Source organism: Chiloscyllium plagiosum, unplaced genomic scaffold, assembly GCF_037043375.1.
Source record: "Chiloscyllium plagiosum isolate Xiang-an unplaced genomic scaffold, Cpla_swu_hap1 HiC_scaffold_8, whole genome shotgun sequence".
NCBI lineage: Eukaryota > Metazoa > Chordata > Chondrichthyes > Orectolobiformes > Hemiscylliidae > Chiloscyllium > Chiloscyllium plagiosum.
In genome coordinates, this window is record NW_028270146.1 from 38,136,862 (window position 1) to 38,153,622 (window position 16,761).

Below are 16,761 nucleotides of genomic sequence, written 5' to 3' on the forward strand. Positions count from 1 at the left end.
ACTCCTAATCACAGAACACCTCTGGGACACTTGCACCAACCAACCCCACCACCCTGCGGCCGAACACTTCAATTTCCCCTCTCACTCTGCCTAGGACATGCAGGTCTTGGACATCCTCCAATGCCACTCCCTTACCACCCAACACCTTGAGGAAGAACACCTCGTCTTCTGCCTCCTCTTCTGCCTCAGGACCCTCCAACCCCATGGCATCAATGTGGATGTCACCAGTTTCCTCATTTCCCTGCCCACCACCTTATCCCAGTTCCAGCCTTCCAATTCATGACCTGTCCTACCTGTCCATCTTCCTTCCCACCTCCATCTACCTATCAGCTACCTTACCCCAGTCCCAGCCCCACCCCTCTCCCATTTATCTCACCACCCCCGAGGCTTTCAGCCCCATTCCTGATGAAGGGCTTTTGCCCGAAACGTCAATTCTCCTGCTCCTTGGATGCTGCCTGACCTGCTGTATTTTTCCAGCACCACACTCTCGACTCTAATCTCCAGCATCGGTAGTCCTCACTTTCGCCAATGGCACATTGGTGGCATTGGATTATATATAATTTTAAATCATTTTTCACCTTTGTAAATATATGTTCACTTGCACTCTTCAAATGTCTACTCTGGTGCTTTTATGATTGTTGGACTTGGTTAAGTTGCACCCAGATAAGAAATAAGCAGCTTCTTCAGACATCCCAAGTATGAAAAAATGTTTTAATAATCAAGCATTACTCATCTCTCACAAGCAATCAACTCCTTGACAGCAGATAGCCTTAGAAATAAGGGCTCCTTCATCAACTTCCTTGATGTTGATGACTGCAAGCCAAGGAATTTCATTCTAATGTGGACAATATTGAGGCTAAATGCAATGTGCATGGATCATGCTAGGATCCATGTTGCATACAACATTCCACACTTAACACACCTCACCAGTGAGAGTACAGAATCAGTGAAGATTCCACACATTTCTGCAGGGAAAGGCTCATTTCAACTATCAACTTTTCAAGGGAGTGTACTGCCATTCAAGACTAGGAGACAAACAATGGCAGTTCACTTGTCCATTCTTCCTCAGAATGCAACGACCTGCCATGGAAAGGTACATAAAGTTCTCACAAGTTCAACAAACTACTTCTACGAAGCATTTTAGGTCAACTTAGCACTCTATGCAGACTCAGAAATGATTAATGCTGACCATTGATAGAAGAACCTACAGGAGATGCCACGGGGAGTCCTTTTATCCTGTGACCTGTCACAAGAGACTTCACTCTGCAACACTCTGATATCACATCTTGGGTGATGTCATAAGAGCAACCTAAGCTTAGCTCCATGCTATATTAGTGTACTGTCTCACAAACTGCTGCTTTTTCCCTAATGGCCAGGAGCTGTAAAGTGTAGACCTTTGGATGTGGAATCACCCAAAGATTCCACTGCACTAAGCAGGGGCTGCTTATTATATAACTAACAGAATGATGACTCTATGACTATAAATAATAGTTTATGTCCTGGAAACAAGTTAAATTAGGTGCTCTCTCACTTCTTGTGCTTAACAATTCATTACTCTTCAATTCACTCTTGAATGACCCTTGTGGTCAATGTCCTGATTTTTATTCTTATCTTCAACATCAGAAAATAACTAACAATTCCCTATTTCTTCATTATCCAGGACACCCCCATTTTGTCAGCTCCAGTTGTGAAGAGCACACATGCTACACTTGGCTACACTGCAAAGCCCTGCCAGAATGGTGCAGGCATCAAAACTGCATTCTCAGACATCCTTGGTGGTAATGTGGCCAGCATTGTATCTTTTTTGTGTGTCAGTTTAAAAGTTTTGTAAAGGTATAATCAGCCATGGAGAGGGTAGTCCATATCTCACAGTAAATATCTCTGTTAGGCCCGAAGGCTATAGTGCCCTGCACTTGAGGATGTCAGCATGGTGGGGAATTCTACTGGCACAGCTGCTTAACTCTCCTTACAATGGGGAAAGGGTATGAACAATTGTGATCTAGGTAAAACAGTAGCAATGACATCCTGGATGCAATTGTGTGGCAAGAATTGGCACAGGTCCCAATTTGCTCTGTGAAATGAACCAATGGCATAAAATACCTGGTTAACTGTTTTTTAATATTTCTCCCATCTTCATTCATCCCCCGTTGTTCCCCACTGTTTATCCCATTCTTTTCCTCCCTCTGTTTCTCACCATTCAAATCTCTGCCTCTGTTTTGCTCACTCTTTTTGAACCCCGTGGTTCTGTCATCTCTCTATCTACATACCTGTTCTCCCTCCCTGTTTCTCTATCCTAATCCCATTTCCAACACTTGGCCTTTTATACCAAGGTGTTTCATGTGTTCACCTAAATATCTCAAGTGTCTTGAGGGTTCCTACCTGTCCTACCCTTTTAGCAGTGATTTCCAGATATCCACAACTCTCTTGGTTAAAAAGGAACACTGGCTGAAAGACATACATGTGCTGGAAAATGGAATTAGAATTGTTGGTGACTAGTATAGATATAATGGGCTGAAGGACCTCTTTGCATTCTATATGAACTTTAAAGCTCTCTGTGACCCTAAACATAGGTCAGAGACTAGAAACTCTTCAGCAAGTATGCTTTTGTATTTCTTATATCAATATGTCTTAGGTGCCTCTCTTTGATTAGTTCTTCTACTGCATCGCGGCTGTAGTTCCAATATCCTGTACCTTAGTGCAGCAGCAATACGGAACAGCACAACATTAAAACTAATTGAGTTTACCTGTTACATTATGAGGATCCGGAATTCTGAAAAAGAACAAAGGTCAACAGCAAGTATCAGTAACTTAGATAGGAACAACATGTGTATTTGTATTGTACTTTAAATGTAGTAAAACATTCCAAAGTGCTTCATAGGGGAATTATCAAATACAATTTGACACCAAGTTCCCTAGGAAAATATTTAAAAGGTGATCAAATGATGTCAGATTTTCAGAAGTTCTTAAGAGAAGAAGAGAGATGGGGTTTAGGAAAAGCATTTCAGATTCTATGGCCTAGACAACCAGAGGCATGGCTATCTAACATATTTCTTCAAAAAAATAGATTTGTACAAGTTTTCGAATAGAAAAGTCAGTTCGTTATTGAAAACTCTGCAACCTTTTGAAATACATACTAACACTTAACGCTTTATAAGAACTATTTTTAAATCCATTGTTACATGTGATTTGATTTTACAGCAATTTGAGGAAAACCCTGTTTAAAAAAACACCAATACTTGGAAATGAATATACTTTTTTTAGTTAAAAATCACACAACATCAGTTTATAGTCCAACAGGTTTAGTTGGAAGTACTAGTATTCAGAGTGCTGCTTCTTCATCAGGTAACTAGTGATGCAGGATCTTAACTTGGTGTTGTGTGATTTTTAACTTTGTCCACCCCAGTCAAATACTGGCACCTCTATATCATACTTTTTTTAGGCATTGGTATTTTTCATCACAGGCTGCAAGTCTTGAACATGTACTGTTTCAGGCCACTCTTTCTAATCTCAGTTCATCAAAACTTTACCTTCTGTTTCTGCAAGAACAAGGACGCACTATCAGGGTTGATTGAACTTGCCACCACATATACTTCACTAAATGCAAAGATCACAGAACTAGAGTAAAATGAAGGCAAAACATGAAAGGATTTTCAATACCTTAAATTACTGCTCACATTTGTGATTCCTTGTTGTAGATGAGTGGTAATCAAGACCAACTTCAGTCTCCTGAGGACTCCTAGAATCAAGCATAATTTCTGATGTTCACACATAATGATTTCCATTCTCAGGGTTTTATTATTTTCTAACCTTATAAAAATTCAATTGTTTTCAATTGTTTACAAAGTGTTAGTAAATAACTAGTCAGAACAGAATGTATTGATGGGATGAATGATAGCAAAATTATAACAAAGAAAGTAAAATGTTGTAGAAGTAGTATAGTACATACATTGAAAATATTTTCCTCTATTATTGTGTGCACATATCACAGGTTATATTTGGTCCACCTACAAAACATCCTGATAACTCTGATTGATGCCTCATACTAATTTCACTGTAAAGGTTGAAAAAACCTGGAGGCAGAACATAATCTTATCGCAATACTCTTTTAAAGCTGTAAGCACTCTATCATTGTTTGTTCAGGTTCTTGCTGTTTGGTCCTAGCATAAGTTTTAAAGTAGTCTTAAATCTTTCCCTTATGCATTCAGCTGAAGGAACATTTGAAACAACTATTTGTGTCTTATTCGGTCAAGTGGTGTGGCGTGACCTAGGTGCAGAACCTTTTGATCTTCTATTGCTCTTGCTATTTTGTTTCTTAAATAAATGTTTCACGTCATGTTCCTTTTCTTTCAATGAACTCATGGTGGCTCAGTGGTTAGCACTGCTGCCTCACAGTACCAGGGACCTGGGTTCAATTCAGGCCTTGGGTGACTGTCTGTGTGGAGTTTGTGCATTCTCTCAGTGTTTGTGTGGGTTTCCTCCGGATGCTCCGGTTTCCTCCCATAGTCCAAAGGATGTGCAGGTCAGGTGAATTGGCTGTGCTAAATTGCCCATAGTATTCAGGGATGTGTAGGTTAGGTGGATTAGTTTGGGGTAAAAATAGGGTAGGGTGAATAGCTCTGGGTGGGTTATTCCTCAGAGGGTCGGTGTGGACTTGTTGGACTGAAGGGCCTGTTTTCACACTGTAGGGATTCTATGAATATTGCTTCTGACTTGCGCTCACATGATGACTCTTAGTATGATTTTGATAATGTGCCCAATAAGGCTGCCTGTCTTATGATGTTCGCAGAGGAAGATCTACAAAAACGTCTGGACCAACTGTAATGAACAGTAGCAGATATGGATTATCATTAAACTGCCTCAGATAGTATGCATGCTAATATCAAAGAAAAGAATTATACCTAGATGGAAAATTACAGTAGAGTTGAAAGAAATAAAATAGAATCATATTCTTATCTGGGTAACTTAGTAACAATATACCAGCAAGTGCATAAGGCTTAAAAAAACCTTCACAAAAATGTCAGCCCTCTTCAGAAATAAGAATATTTCTATGGAAAGCAGAATGAGGTAACAAAATCTATTCAATGTTACTATACAGATAATAAAGATGGAATATATAAGCAAGAGTGTTTAGTACAGCTGTAAGGAAGACTTATTTCAGCTGTAAAGGGACTGGGTGAGACCACACCTGGAGTACTGTGCGTAGTTTTGCTCTCCTTACCCAAGAAAAGATATATTTGCCCTAGAGGTGTGCAGCAACTGTTCATACAACTGAGTCCTGGGATATCAGGTTTGTAGTATGAGAGGAGACTGGAACAGCTGGGCCTGTATTCACCGGACTTTCAAAGAATGAGAGGGGATTTCATTTGACAGTTCTGACAGGACTGGCCAGACTGAATGCTTCCCTTGGCCAGGGGATCCAGAACAAGAGGTTAAGGTCTCAGGATACGTGGTGGTGAGAAGACATTTCTTCCCTGTATTGCTCAGACCTGGCTTAGAAAATTATTTTGTCATTGTTTGGTAGTACCTAACTTGAATATTGCTGAAAAAAGACACAGTTGTTCAAAGATTTGCATTTTGCAAAAAGATTGTGAAAAGCATCTGTGCAAAGACGTAGCCTTGCTTGACCCCAGCTCATTCCAGGGCTTAGCCATATAAATCTTGCGCATGTATACACAGGAAATATGCAAACAGGCAATATCTGTGGAGGGAAACAGATTTAGCATTTCAGGACAATGGCCTTTATCATATTTAATAAGATCTTAGGACACCACTCAGTCTTCTCTTATCATGGGAATTGACTCACCTCATTCACCCGTTCCTTATAGAAATGCAAGATTATTTATTGTATCCAGCCTAATCATTTTTTGCACCTTTTACAGTGCTTCTATATCCTTTTTAGAATTTCGGAACTAGAACAATACACAGCAGTCAAAGTGTTGTCTAACCATGTTTAGCATAAATTCTCTATTTGTCAATTCTACCCCTTCATTAATGAACCCACAACTTGGATTTCCTTTTTGTTTTTTAAGATCCCCTTATTAATCTGTATAGATGCTCATGTAACGTGGCCATTTGTACACCTCAGCAACTTTGGTTTTCTATTCCCTTTTGATTCTTATTTTCCATGTGTCCCTCTGAATTTTCCTCGCAAAATTTAACACCTTACAGTTAATTTATTGAAAATAATTGAATTATTAAGTCCATTATAATTCAATTTTTCAAGTTAGTTATTGTTGCTATTTGATTATATCACAAGTAATCCACGTCTGCAGTCCTACACTTAGCCAAGTGGGCCCTGACTGCTGACTTACTGCTGTTCCAAATACTTTCTGCTTTAAAGAAAAACAAAATATTGCAGATGCCAGAAATCTAAAATTAAAAAAAAGTTAACAAAGCACTCAACATGTCAGGCAGCAGTTGTGGAAAGAAACATTTCAAGTTGATGGTGACCTTTCATCAGTATTCACTACTTTCTGTCTTTCAACCAGTTAAGAGTGGTACGGTGGCACAGTGATCAGTGCTGCCTCACAGCACCATGGATCTCTGTTTGATTCCAGCCTTGGGCAACTGCAAGAAGTTTGCATGTTCTTCTGCTTGGGTTTTCACTGGGTGCTCTGGTTTCTTCCCACAGTCCAAAGATATGCAAGTTAGGAGGACTGGCCATGCTAAATTACCCTGAGAGGTTCATGGATATGTATGCTAGATGGATTAATCATGATAAATGTGCCATTACAGGGACAGGGTGGGGATTTTGGAACTGGACAGGACGTTCTTTGGATGGTCAGTGCAGACTTGATGGGCCAAATGATTTCTATCTGCATGGTAAGGAATCTATTATTTTATAAATTAATAAATTTACAAATTGCTTATCCCATAGCTTTACATGATTTCACCTCATTCATTGGCCTCTATTTGACATCTTAAATACAAACGTGAATTCTTAAAATCTATAAATTAATCATTGCAATATGATAAAGGATGGAAGAAAAAGACACCTTGGTGATAATGTTTTCAATGAAACTTGCATAACGGATTTTGAGAAGATTTGTAGCTCAGGTTGGAGGTTCTGCATGTAGGTTTGTTTGCTTAGCTGGAAGGCTCATTTTCAGACGTTTCGTCACTATACTAGGTAACATCTTCAGTGAGCCTCTGTATGAAGCACTGGTGATGTAGCCCGTTTCTATTTATATGTTTGGGTTTCCTAAGATTGTTGATGTCATTTCCTGTTGTGACATCATTTTCTATGGTGACATCATATCCTGTTCTTTTTCTCAAGGGGTGGTAAATGGGATCCAAGTTGATGTGTTTGTTGATAGAGTTCCGGTTGGAATGCCATGCCTACGAATCCTCGTGAGTGTCTCTGTTTGGCTTGTTCTAGGATGGATGTGTTGTTCCAGTCAAAGTGGTGTCCTTTCTCATCTGTATGTAAAGATACTGGTGAGAGTGGGCCATATCGTTTTGTGGCCAGTTGATGTTCATGTATCCTGGTGGCTAGTTTTCTGCCTGTTCGTCCAATGTAGTGTTTGTTACAGCTCTTGCAAAGTATTTTGTAAATGACATTGGTTTTGTTTGTTGTCTGCATAGGGTCTTTCAAGTTCATTAGCTGCTGTTTTAGTGTGTTGGTGGGTTTGTGGGCTACCATGATGCCAAGGGGTCTGAGGAGGCTGGCAGTCATTTCCAAGATGTCTTTGATGTAGGGAGAGTGGTTAGGGTTTCTGGGAGAAAGTGAGGACTGCAGATGCTGGAGACCAGACTTGAAAAGTGTGGTACTGGAAAAGCACAGCAGGCCAAGCAGCATCCGAGGAGCAGGAGAATCGACGATTCCGGCATAAGCCCTTCTTCAGGAATGCCAAACGGGCTGAGATAAAAGGTGGTGGGGGGGGGGGTGAGCGGGCACTGGGAATACGATAGGTGGAAGGAGGTGAGAGTGAGGGTGATAGGCTGGAGAGGGGGTAGGGACGGAGAGGTCAGGAAGAAGATTGCAGGTCAAGAGGGTGGTGCTGAATCCGGGGGTTTGGACTGAGATAAGGTGGGGGGAGGGAAATGAGGAAGCTGGAGAAATCTACATTCATCCCGTGTGGTTGGAGGGTTCCTAGGCGGAAGATGAGGCGCTCTTCCTCCAGGCGTCGTGTTGCCAGGGTCTGGCGATGGAGGAGGGCAAGGACCTGCATGTCCTTGGCGGAGTGGGAGGGGGAGTTAAAGTGTTCAGCCACAGGGCGGCTGGGTTGGTTGGTGCGGGTGTCCCAGAGGTGTTCCCTGAAATGTTCCGCAAGTAGGCGGCCTGGATCCCCAATATAGAGGAGACCACATCGAGTGCAGCGGATACAGTAAATGTTGTGTGTGGAGGTGCAGGTGAATTTGCAACGGATATGGAGGGATCCATTGGGGCCTTGGAGGGAGGTGAGGGGGGAGGTGTGGGCGTAAGTTTTGCACTTCTTGCAGTTGCAGGGGAAGGTGCTGGGAGTGGAGGTTAGGTTGGAGAGGGGGGGGGGGTGTGGACCTGACGAGGGTGTCGCGGAGGGAGTGGTCTCTCCGGAACGCTGATAGGGGTGGGGAGGGAAATATATCCCTGGTGGTGGGGTCTGTTTGGAGGTGGCGGAAATGACGAAGGATGATATGATGTATCTGGAGGTTGGTGGAGTGGAAGGTGAGGACCAGTGGGGTTCTGTCCTGGTGGCGATTAGAGGGGCGGGGTTCAAGGAAGTGCAGGAAGTGGAGGAGATGCGGTGGAGAGCATCGTTGACCACGTTGGAGGGGAAATTGCGGTCTTTGAAGAAGGAGGCCATTTGGGTTGTTCGGTAGTAGAATCGGTCCTCCTGGGAGCAGATGCAGCGGAGGCGAAGGAATTGGAAATATGGGATGGCATTTTTACAGGGGGCAGGGTGGGAGGAGGTATAATCTAGGTAGCTGTGGGAGTCGGTCAGTTTGTAGTAAATGTCTGTGTTGAGTCGGTCGCCCGAGATAGAAATGGAGAGGTGTAGGAAGGGGAGGGAGGGGTCTGAGACGGTCCAGGTAAATTTGAGGTCTGGGTGGAAGGTATTAGTAAAGTAGATGAACTGTTCAACCTCCTCGTAGGAGCACGTGGTAGCGCCAATACAATCATCGATATAGTGGAGGAAAAGGTGGGGGATGGTGCCAGTGTAGCTACGGAAGATGGACTGTTCCACATATCCGACGAAGAGGCAGGCATAGCTGGGGCCCATGCGGGTGCCCATGGCTACTCCTTTGGTTTGGAGGAAGTGGGAGGATTGGAAGGAGAAGTTGTTAAGAGTGAGGACCAGTTCAGTCAGTCAAAGGACGGTGTCAGTGGAAGGGTACTGGTTGGGTTGGCGGGAGAGGAAGAAGCGGAGGGCTTGGAGGACTTCGTGATGGGGGATGGAAGTGTATAGGGACTGGATGGCCATCGTGAAGATAAGGTGTTGGGGGCCAGGGAAGCGAAATCATGGAGGAGGAGGAGGGCGTGGGTGGTGTCCTGAATGTAGATGGGGAATTCTTGAACTCCTATCTGGGTGTCTTTAATGGTCTTCAGGAATTCTTGGGCGGAGTGGATGGAGTGACGTGAGTCTTCTATTGAGTATATCAGTCTCTGGCATAGTTCCTTGGCCAATCTGTAAGTTGATGTTCCAGGTAGCGAGACTATGGGTCTGAGGGGGGCTCCTGGTTTGTGAATTTTGGGTAATCTGTAGAAGTGTGGTGTGTTGGTTCCGTCTGGTTTCATTTTTTGGAAGTTGGTCTTATTTATTACTCCAGATTTCTGAGGTTTTTTGAGAAGGACTGTGATTCGGTTCTCTCGTTGTGGGGTCAGTCTAATGTCACTTGTTAGTAAGTGTTGGTATCGGCAAGTGGTGCATTTGCTTTCTCAATGTAGTCTCTTTGATTTAAGATGACTGTCAAGCGTCCTTTATCTGCAGGTAGGATAATTATGTTTTAATTTTTTTAAGTCTTTTTAGTGCTTTCCTTTGTTGTGTATTGAGTGTGTTTCCTTCCCTTTTCCTGCTTAATGTTGATGCAACTGCCTGTCTGATGGTTTGCTGGGTTTCATCTGTGGGTTGGTTTTCTTTCAGGGTTGTTTCTAATGCTGCTAAGAAATCTTATCCGTATCCATATCCTGAAAGTTGCAATTTAATCCTCTTACTAAAACAGCTATCTCAGTGTCTGTTAAGGGTCGGTCAGATAAATATTTTATCCATGCTTCTGTGTTGTCAGCATTGTTATTTTGTATAAGTTTGTCTATTTTTTTTCTGCAGGTTTAGTTTGTTCATTTTCTGTGTTTGTCGCTGTCTAATATCTATGGCTTTGTTGTACTGTGTCTGTCCATTCATAGTCTGTTGCATTAGTGAGTAAAGATTTTTGGCACAAACTTTCCTGGTTATATTTATGGAGCCTGTTGTGGGCATCATTAATCATTTCTCTAAGCATTCCACGGCCGTTTTGCTCTGCTATTCTTTTGGCTAGTGGGGTGTTAAGGGGAGGTTTGTATTTAAGACATTTAGGTAGTACCTGTTTCCTTAGGCACTCGTGCAGGATATATAGCCGTTCGTGGGTGGCGCTCTGTTGGATGGCATTGGTTTCCCATTTTCAGGTCATTTTTAGCTTATTGCGCCCATAGGTGTTAGTGGGTTTTGAGAAAATTTGTAGGTCAGGTTGAGGTTCTGGGTGTAGGTTTGCTCTCACTAGTATCCTTACATACAGATGAGGAAGGACACTACTTCACCTGGGACAACTCATCCATCCTAGGACAAGCCAAACAGAGACATGCACGAGAATTCCTAGAAGCATTCCAACCGGAACTTTATCAACAAACACTGACTTGGATCCCATTTACCACCCCCTGAGAAAAAGAACAGGAAATAACATCACTATAGGAAATGATGTCACCACATGAAATGACATCGCCAACCCTAGGATACTCAAACATATAAATAGGAAGTAGGCTACACCAACAGTGCTTCGTTCGGAGACTCACTGAAAATATTACCTAGTATGGTGATGAAACGTCTGAAAATGAACCTTCTAGCTCAGCGAGCAAACCTATATCCAAAAGTTACACAATCTTTGAAAGATATCTCTTACAAATAGAAAATTGTACCCAAAATTAAGAATACAAGGAAGGAAGTGTTTTCTTAAAACAACCACCAGATTAAAAAGGTAATTGAAATTAAGAGATCTATATTGTAGAAAAAGTGGTACTGCCTGTTGCTTTCTATTTCATTACATAACAGATTTAAACAATTCTGTTGAACACACTGGAAATCTCAAAAAAGCCTTTTACATTGGTGCAATTTTCAAAACAGCACTATTAATATTTTATTACTTTTATGCAAATAGAAATTTTACCAACACTGATGCTTATTAGGTGAGATGTAAATGGAAATAATATTCATTTCTTCTCAAATAATTGGTGAAATTTAAATAAAGATCTTTGACCATGAATTACTCTGGAATATAAATGCCAAAATTAATTAGAAATGCATAATCCAAAATCTCAACCAAATGAAAAGTGCCAAGTTGTTTCTTTCAAAACGTAGACACATTTTTGTTTGATATTTCTGAACCTTTACTTTTATTAGCACCACTTCTATTACTAATTTTAATCAATGCCATTGTGCAAAATTAGCAGTCATAGCCGTCTTTATTTACTGAAGGTTAATTAAAATAATCTGCACTATTAAATGAAAAAGGGTCAGATTATACTAATGACAAAACACCAAATATTCACTGTGGTTTCACTTATCAATTTTTGAAATCTAAAAATAATTTTTTTGGGCTCCTCAAGGATAAACCTTCACAAATATGATGTTCATGGTGGGTTATGCAGTCATCCGATCTTCAGGCATAATAATTTAAGAGTGCAATGTTCTTAAGATAATTTGTTAATGCAGGATTAAATACAAACCCATTTCATGTCGGATCCTTACAGACACTTGCTAAAGACCTTCATCTCGTATCCGAGTCCCAAAGGTGAAGTACTTTTTCTCATTCTCCGAAGAGAATGAATAGCTGTGGGAGAATGGTGTTTAATAATGGGAGTGGCTCCACTCAAGACTGAACAGTCATTATGATTAGCTAGTCTTTCCTGCCCTTTCTGCATGTGACCCATTCACCACGTAAATCCCCAAGAACTTAAAAAATTATTTTCAACTCACCTCGCAGTGACACAGCTCAAAACATTTGATAAGTTAACTGCTTGCCGTAAGATTTCCGGAACGTGATAATGTTTGCAGGATCGCAAGATCACGAGTAGTTAATAAAATTGTAAAATGTGACAGCACTTAAAAATCACACGATTACTACTAGCTAGTAAGAATTCTCAAAATAGAGAAACACCATTTATTATAAAATATTTAAGGATACAGTCATGATCATTTTAAAATAAAGATCTTACATTTTACAGATGAGGAAAAAGTAACTAGTGTTAGCTAATCACAAAGCCTGGTTCATTGTGGCAGTATAAAACAACCGAAAGAACCCCACATTCAAAATCTGTCAAGAGTTTAATATTGAATAATGTCCTAATAAATAAATGCACATTAACTACTAGGGTGAGCGGGAAAATCTGCAAATGCAACTGGAAACTAATACAAAATACAGTCCAGAGCTATATGTGAAAAGAGAAAAGATAAAAAGGATGACAGTTTCAACATTTACTCACCTGAAGTGAAACTGGTACAAATATTTGTTTGCAATATTTAATAGCTTGGACCTTCTTTATAACAATTTTTTTAAAAATGCAATTCTTCCCTAGAGCTGAAATAACTGCAATTATACATAACATAGGAGACAGGTTCACATGCTCAAAAATGAATAAGGGTATGAGTGCTTTAATTCACAGTTGAATGCATGAAATTTAGAAATTTATCGAAATTTATCAAATGTTGGGGAGAAAAATCCGTCACTAACAAGATCTTGGAAGATTTTTGCTAATTTATTGTATGATGCAACAGTCTAGTGGAATGTAACTGAAACATTTTATTGATTGCAAATGCACTTAATCCAAATATATTTTGAGATTAAATTATCCTGATAGTGCTATGTTTTTAATTGATTTTGAAACACATTAGATGTTGCATAATAACTTTTAAAACAAATAAAAATAGCAAAGTCTACCATGTTTGGGTATAAATAGATTATTAGGCATCTGTACTGTTTTCACTTCAAAATGAAACTGAAGAAAAAAATTAATTACAGAATGAAGGTAAGAAATGCGACTGGGTGTAGATAATACTGTGTAAATATGATTTCGTAATATCACACAACACATTTGACTAGACTATGAGGACTTCTTGTGAAGTAACAGTTTTCAAAATGTGTAAGTTCAAAAAAGTGCAATAAGACATTAAACAATTTCAATTTTGTACTGATGTTCAATAACATTTACTCTTATTGTGGAACAACTTGCAATAGAAATACAAATTTGTTATACAAAAATATAGTATTTACAAATGCTTTTGCAATACTTTTGAGAAATATGGAACAATGTTTCAATGTCATCAAGACATACTTAACAACATTAATTGTAATCACTGTAAATTGTCATTTTAATAAGCAGTTCTAAATCCATCTTTGTACACCTTTAACAAAATAGGATTACATTTATGGGGCATTTAAAGTAATATACAGTATTTGAGATTGCAAGTAAATAACTAATTAATGGAGTAGACTACTGAGCAATACCAGTTATTGCTTAATGATTCTTAAATGTTAGCAAATACAAACCTTATCTTTACATGGTAACTAACAAAAGTAATCAATGTTGTAATTGCTTCCACTTTTGCATGATTTAAGAATTTTTAACAGTCAACTAAAATAGTTTTAACTGAGTATTTTACACAATATTCTGTGATATTAGCTCAGCATTAAGTTATCATTGTTCATGTAAAACTGACTGCAGTTATTTCCATACTGAATTATAAAAGTCAATGAAGTGTATACTTCACCGAAAGTGCAAACAAATGTTCTTTGATGAATGTAAATTATGTCAATTAAATTCTCAAGGAAAAAAGGTTACAGCGAAGTCTTATTAAGTAATGTAGTGATGGACACAACAGATGACATTTTTTGGAGCATTCCTATGGATGATAAATACATTTATTTCATATGCCTTTTACATCTGAGAGGGTTTTCTATGTACCAACTTAGTTTCAATGTAAATCTTTAAATGTAGACAATTTACATAATAGTTAACTCATACAAAATGTTAAATTCAGCATACCTGAACCTTGAGAAGAAACTGACAAGCGATGCAGAAATAAATAAATCCACTGCTGTATTTTAAATAGGCTTATGGACTGTTTACAAAATAGTACAATGTTACTTTGAAAGAAAAATAACTCATCCTTAGAAATGTAAAACGTTTTTGAAAGAAAATGCCTGAATCAATATTTCATGAACAATGCATAAAGTTAGGGACATATGGTGTCTGCAAAGTTGTTTGTCTTCCTCTTCAGAAAGGAATATCCAGACATCCGTATTGTTTTCCGTCCTGTTGTCACATTTGAGATGGCTTTGAAGCACTACTGTTGTGTACCCTAGAAGAAACCTTTCCATTAGCAATGAATTTTATTTTTCATGAATTAAAATGTTCAACTAATTAATTTTCATAAATAATAAAAAATGCAGAACAGACATTCTGAATATTCATGCTTATATTTTGATTATGCAAATTCATTTTAACAAATATTTGAACTAATTTTGCAACAATTGGTATTATTGTCCTCTTTATACTAAAAAGTAGTGAGATTAAATAAAAAAGCCTGCTTTATTTCAATTGCATCATGTTAAATATCCAATAAATGTGACAATTGATTACAGAAAAAGCAAACATTGCAAACAAACTTTGACAAAAATTTGAAAATTTTTCTTTTAGTATGTACTGCTAAAACTAAATGTGCTGACCATGCAAATTAAATCATCAAAGTGAACTAATTCCGACAGAAAAGCCAAAATAAATCAGAGTTCATGTTTACCTATCTGTGGAGACAATATGTTGTACAATGATACATGTATTGCGCTTTGCCTAGTATGTTTCTTATTAATTCTATTATTTTTAACTGGCTGAAAGTCACTATTGAGATAAATAATATTGCAAAAATGACTTTCAATTATGTGTATTATTCTATTTAAATTATTATTTAATGTTGAATTTGGGACAGGACTTACACAGTTGTGTAAGCATTGTAGAAGAGAGAGACCTAGAGGTTCAAGGTACATAATTCTTTGAAAGTTGCGTCACAGGTATTCAGAGTGGTAAAGAAGGCAGTTGGCATGCTTGCCTTCTTGATTAGAGTTTAGGAGTTGGGATGTTGGCGAGGCCACTTTTGGTGTACTGTGTATAGTTTTAGTTGCCCTGTTATAGGAAGGATATTATTAAATCAGAGAGGTGCAGAAAAGATTTACAAGGATGTTACTGGGACTGCAGGTCTTGAGTTACAAGGAGAGACTGGATAAGCTGGAACCCTTTAACTGGACCATAGGAGATTGAGGAATGACTTTATGGAGGTTTATCAAATCATGAGGGGTATAGGTAAGGTGAATAGCATAGGTCTTTTCCTTAGGGTTGGGGAGTTCAAAACTAGAGAGAATAATTTTAAGGTGAGAGGAGAAAGATTTAAAAGGGACCTGAGGGGCAACATTTTCACACAGAGGGTGGTTCATATGTGGAATGAACTACTAGAGGAAGTGGTAGATGCAGGTACAGCTAAAACATTTAAAAGAACTTTGGATAGGTACATGAATAGGAGAAGTTTGGAATGATATGGGCCAAATTCAGACAAATGGAACTAGTTTAGCTTAGGATACTTGGTTGGCATGGACAAGTTGGACCAGAGAGTCTGTTTCTGTGCTGTATAACTCTAAAAAAAATTCTAAGTATATTTTTCTACACTCCTCAAATGGCATACTTAAAGCAAAAAGCTTGAATGCAAGCTCCAAGAGAAACCATTTTACTTTTAAAAATACTGATAAATAATTTTTACTGGATGTTATACTCAGAACAGTAAAAAAAAGGCTTTTGGATTTGGAGTATGAATTTCTGTACCCTTCCATAATGGTGCTACTAACTTTGAAAATAAAGCATACTTCTTATATTTGAAGGAAACATTATTCAAATAAAAATGTTCAACATTTCTTGCCAATTAAGAATTAATTGCTTCTTAGACATTTATTGTTGTATTTTGTAAATATTTTTCTAAGACGCAATGCATGGGAATAAATTTACATTTCGAATGCATTTACATTTAACTTTTCAATAGGTATCTAATTATGGTTTGACAGAACAAACCTTCAGCCGGTTAAAACTGCTGTGATGGACTGGCCAATGTCCATTTACAGAATAGAAATTGGACACTGGAAAAATTAAGTTATATCCTGCAAAGTGTATAATTATAAAGTAATTCAAATATAAAATTCAAATAAAAATTAACCACATACCTGCCATCTTGATCTTGGATTTGCATTAAAGTTCGCATGTTACGTGAACTGTCCCTCTGCTGCTGCATATAGGCAGGTTGATAGGTTGCACCACTTCTTATCTGCCGACAAATAATGTCTGATTGGAAGGTACGAGTATTCGGCAGGTTTGCTCCCAAATGCTTGGGCCTCTTATCTGCAACATTGTTTACATATTTGTAAAAAAGTTGACATCTGTTTTAATGTGAATTACTTCCAGTCAGTTATCTAAAGTTTGCAGTAATAGTTGTCTGTTCCAATATTTTATAGTCATAGAGTCTTGATCTACATTTGTACCATTACAGTTGCCATTCT

The 16,761-nt window shown here is 38.7% G+C and overlaps 1 protein-coding gene and 1 long non-coding RNA gene across 8 annotated transcripts in view; one reads left to right on the forward strand and one right to left on the reverse strand.

Moving 5' to 3' along the window:
• Positions 1-16,761, forward strand: part of LOC122553476 (uncharacterized) — a 48,909-nt gene that overhangs the window by 31,462 nt on the left and 686 nt on the right. For 2 of the 3 annotated variants that reach the window (XR_015757873.1, XR_015757875.1), the window contains one exon: positions 1,661-1,778. This is a non-coding gene — a long non-coding RNA (uncharacterized LOC122553476). Of the gene's footprint in view, positions 1-1,660; positions 1,779-6,735; positions 6,823-16,761 lie in introns of all 3 variants that reach the window. The other variant, XR_015757874.1, reaches the window with a different exon arrangement.
• The window catches only part of lrrc9 (leucine rich repeat containing 9), a 237,547-nt gene continuing 233,102 nt past the window's right edge, over positions 12,317-16,761 (reverse strand). For all 5 annotated transcript variants that reach the window (XM_087989715.1, XM_043697264.2, XM_087989714.1 and 2 more), the window contains 2 exons: positions 16,429-16,603; positions 12,317-14,528 (listed from right to left, as the gene is read on the reverse strand). In XM_087989715.1, coding sequence (XP_087845841.1) covers positions 14,489-14,528; positions 16,429-16,603 — 215 coding nt within the window. In that variant the 3' untranslated portion in view covers positions 12,317-14,488. The remainder of the gene's footprint in view (positions 14,529-16,428; positions 16,604-16,761) is intronic.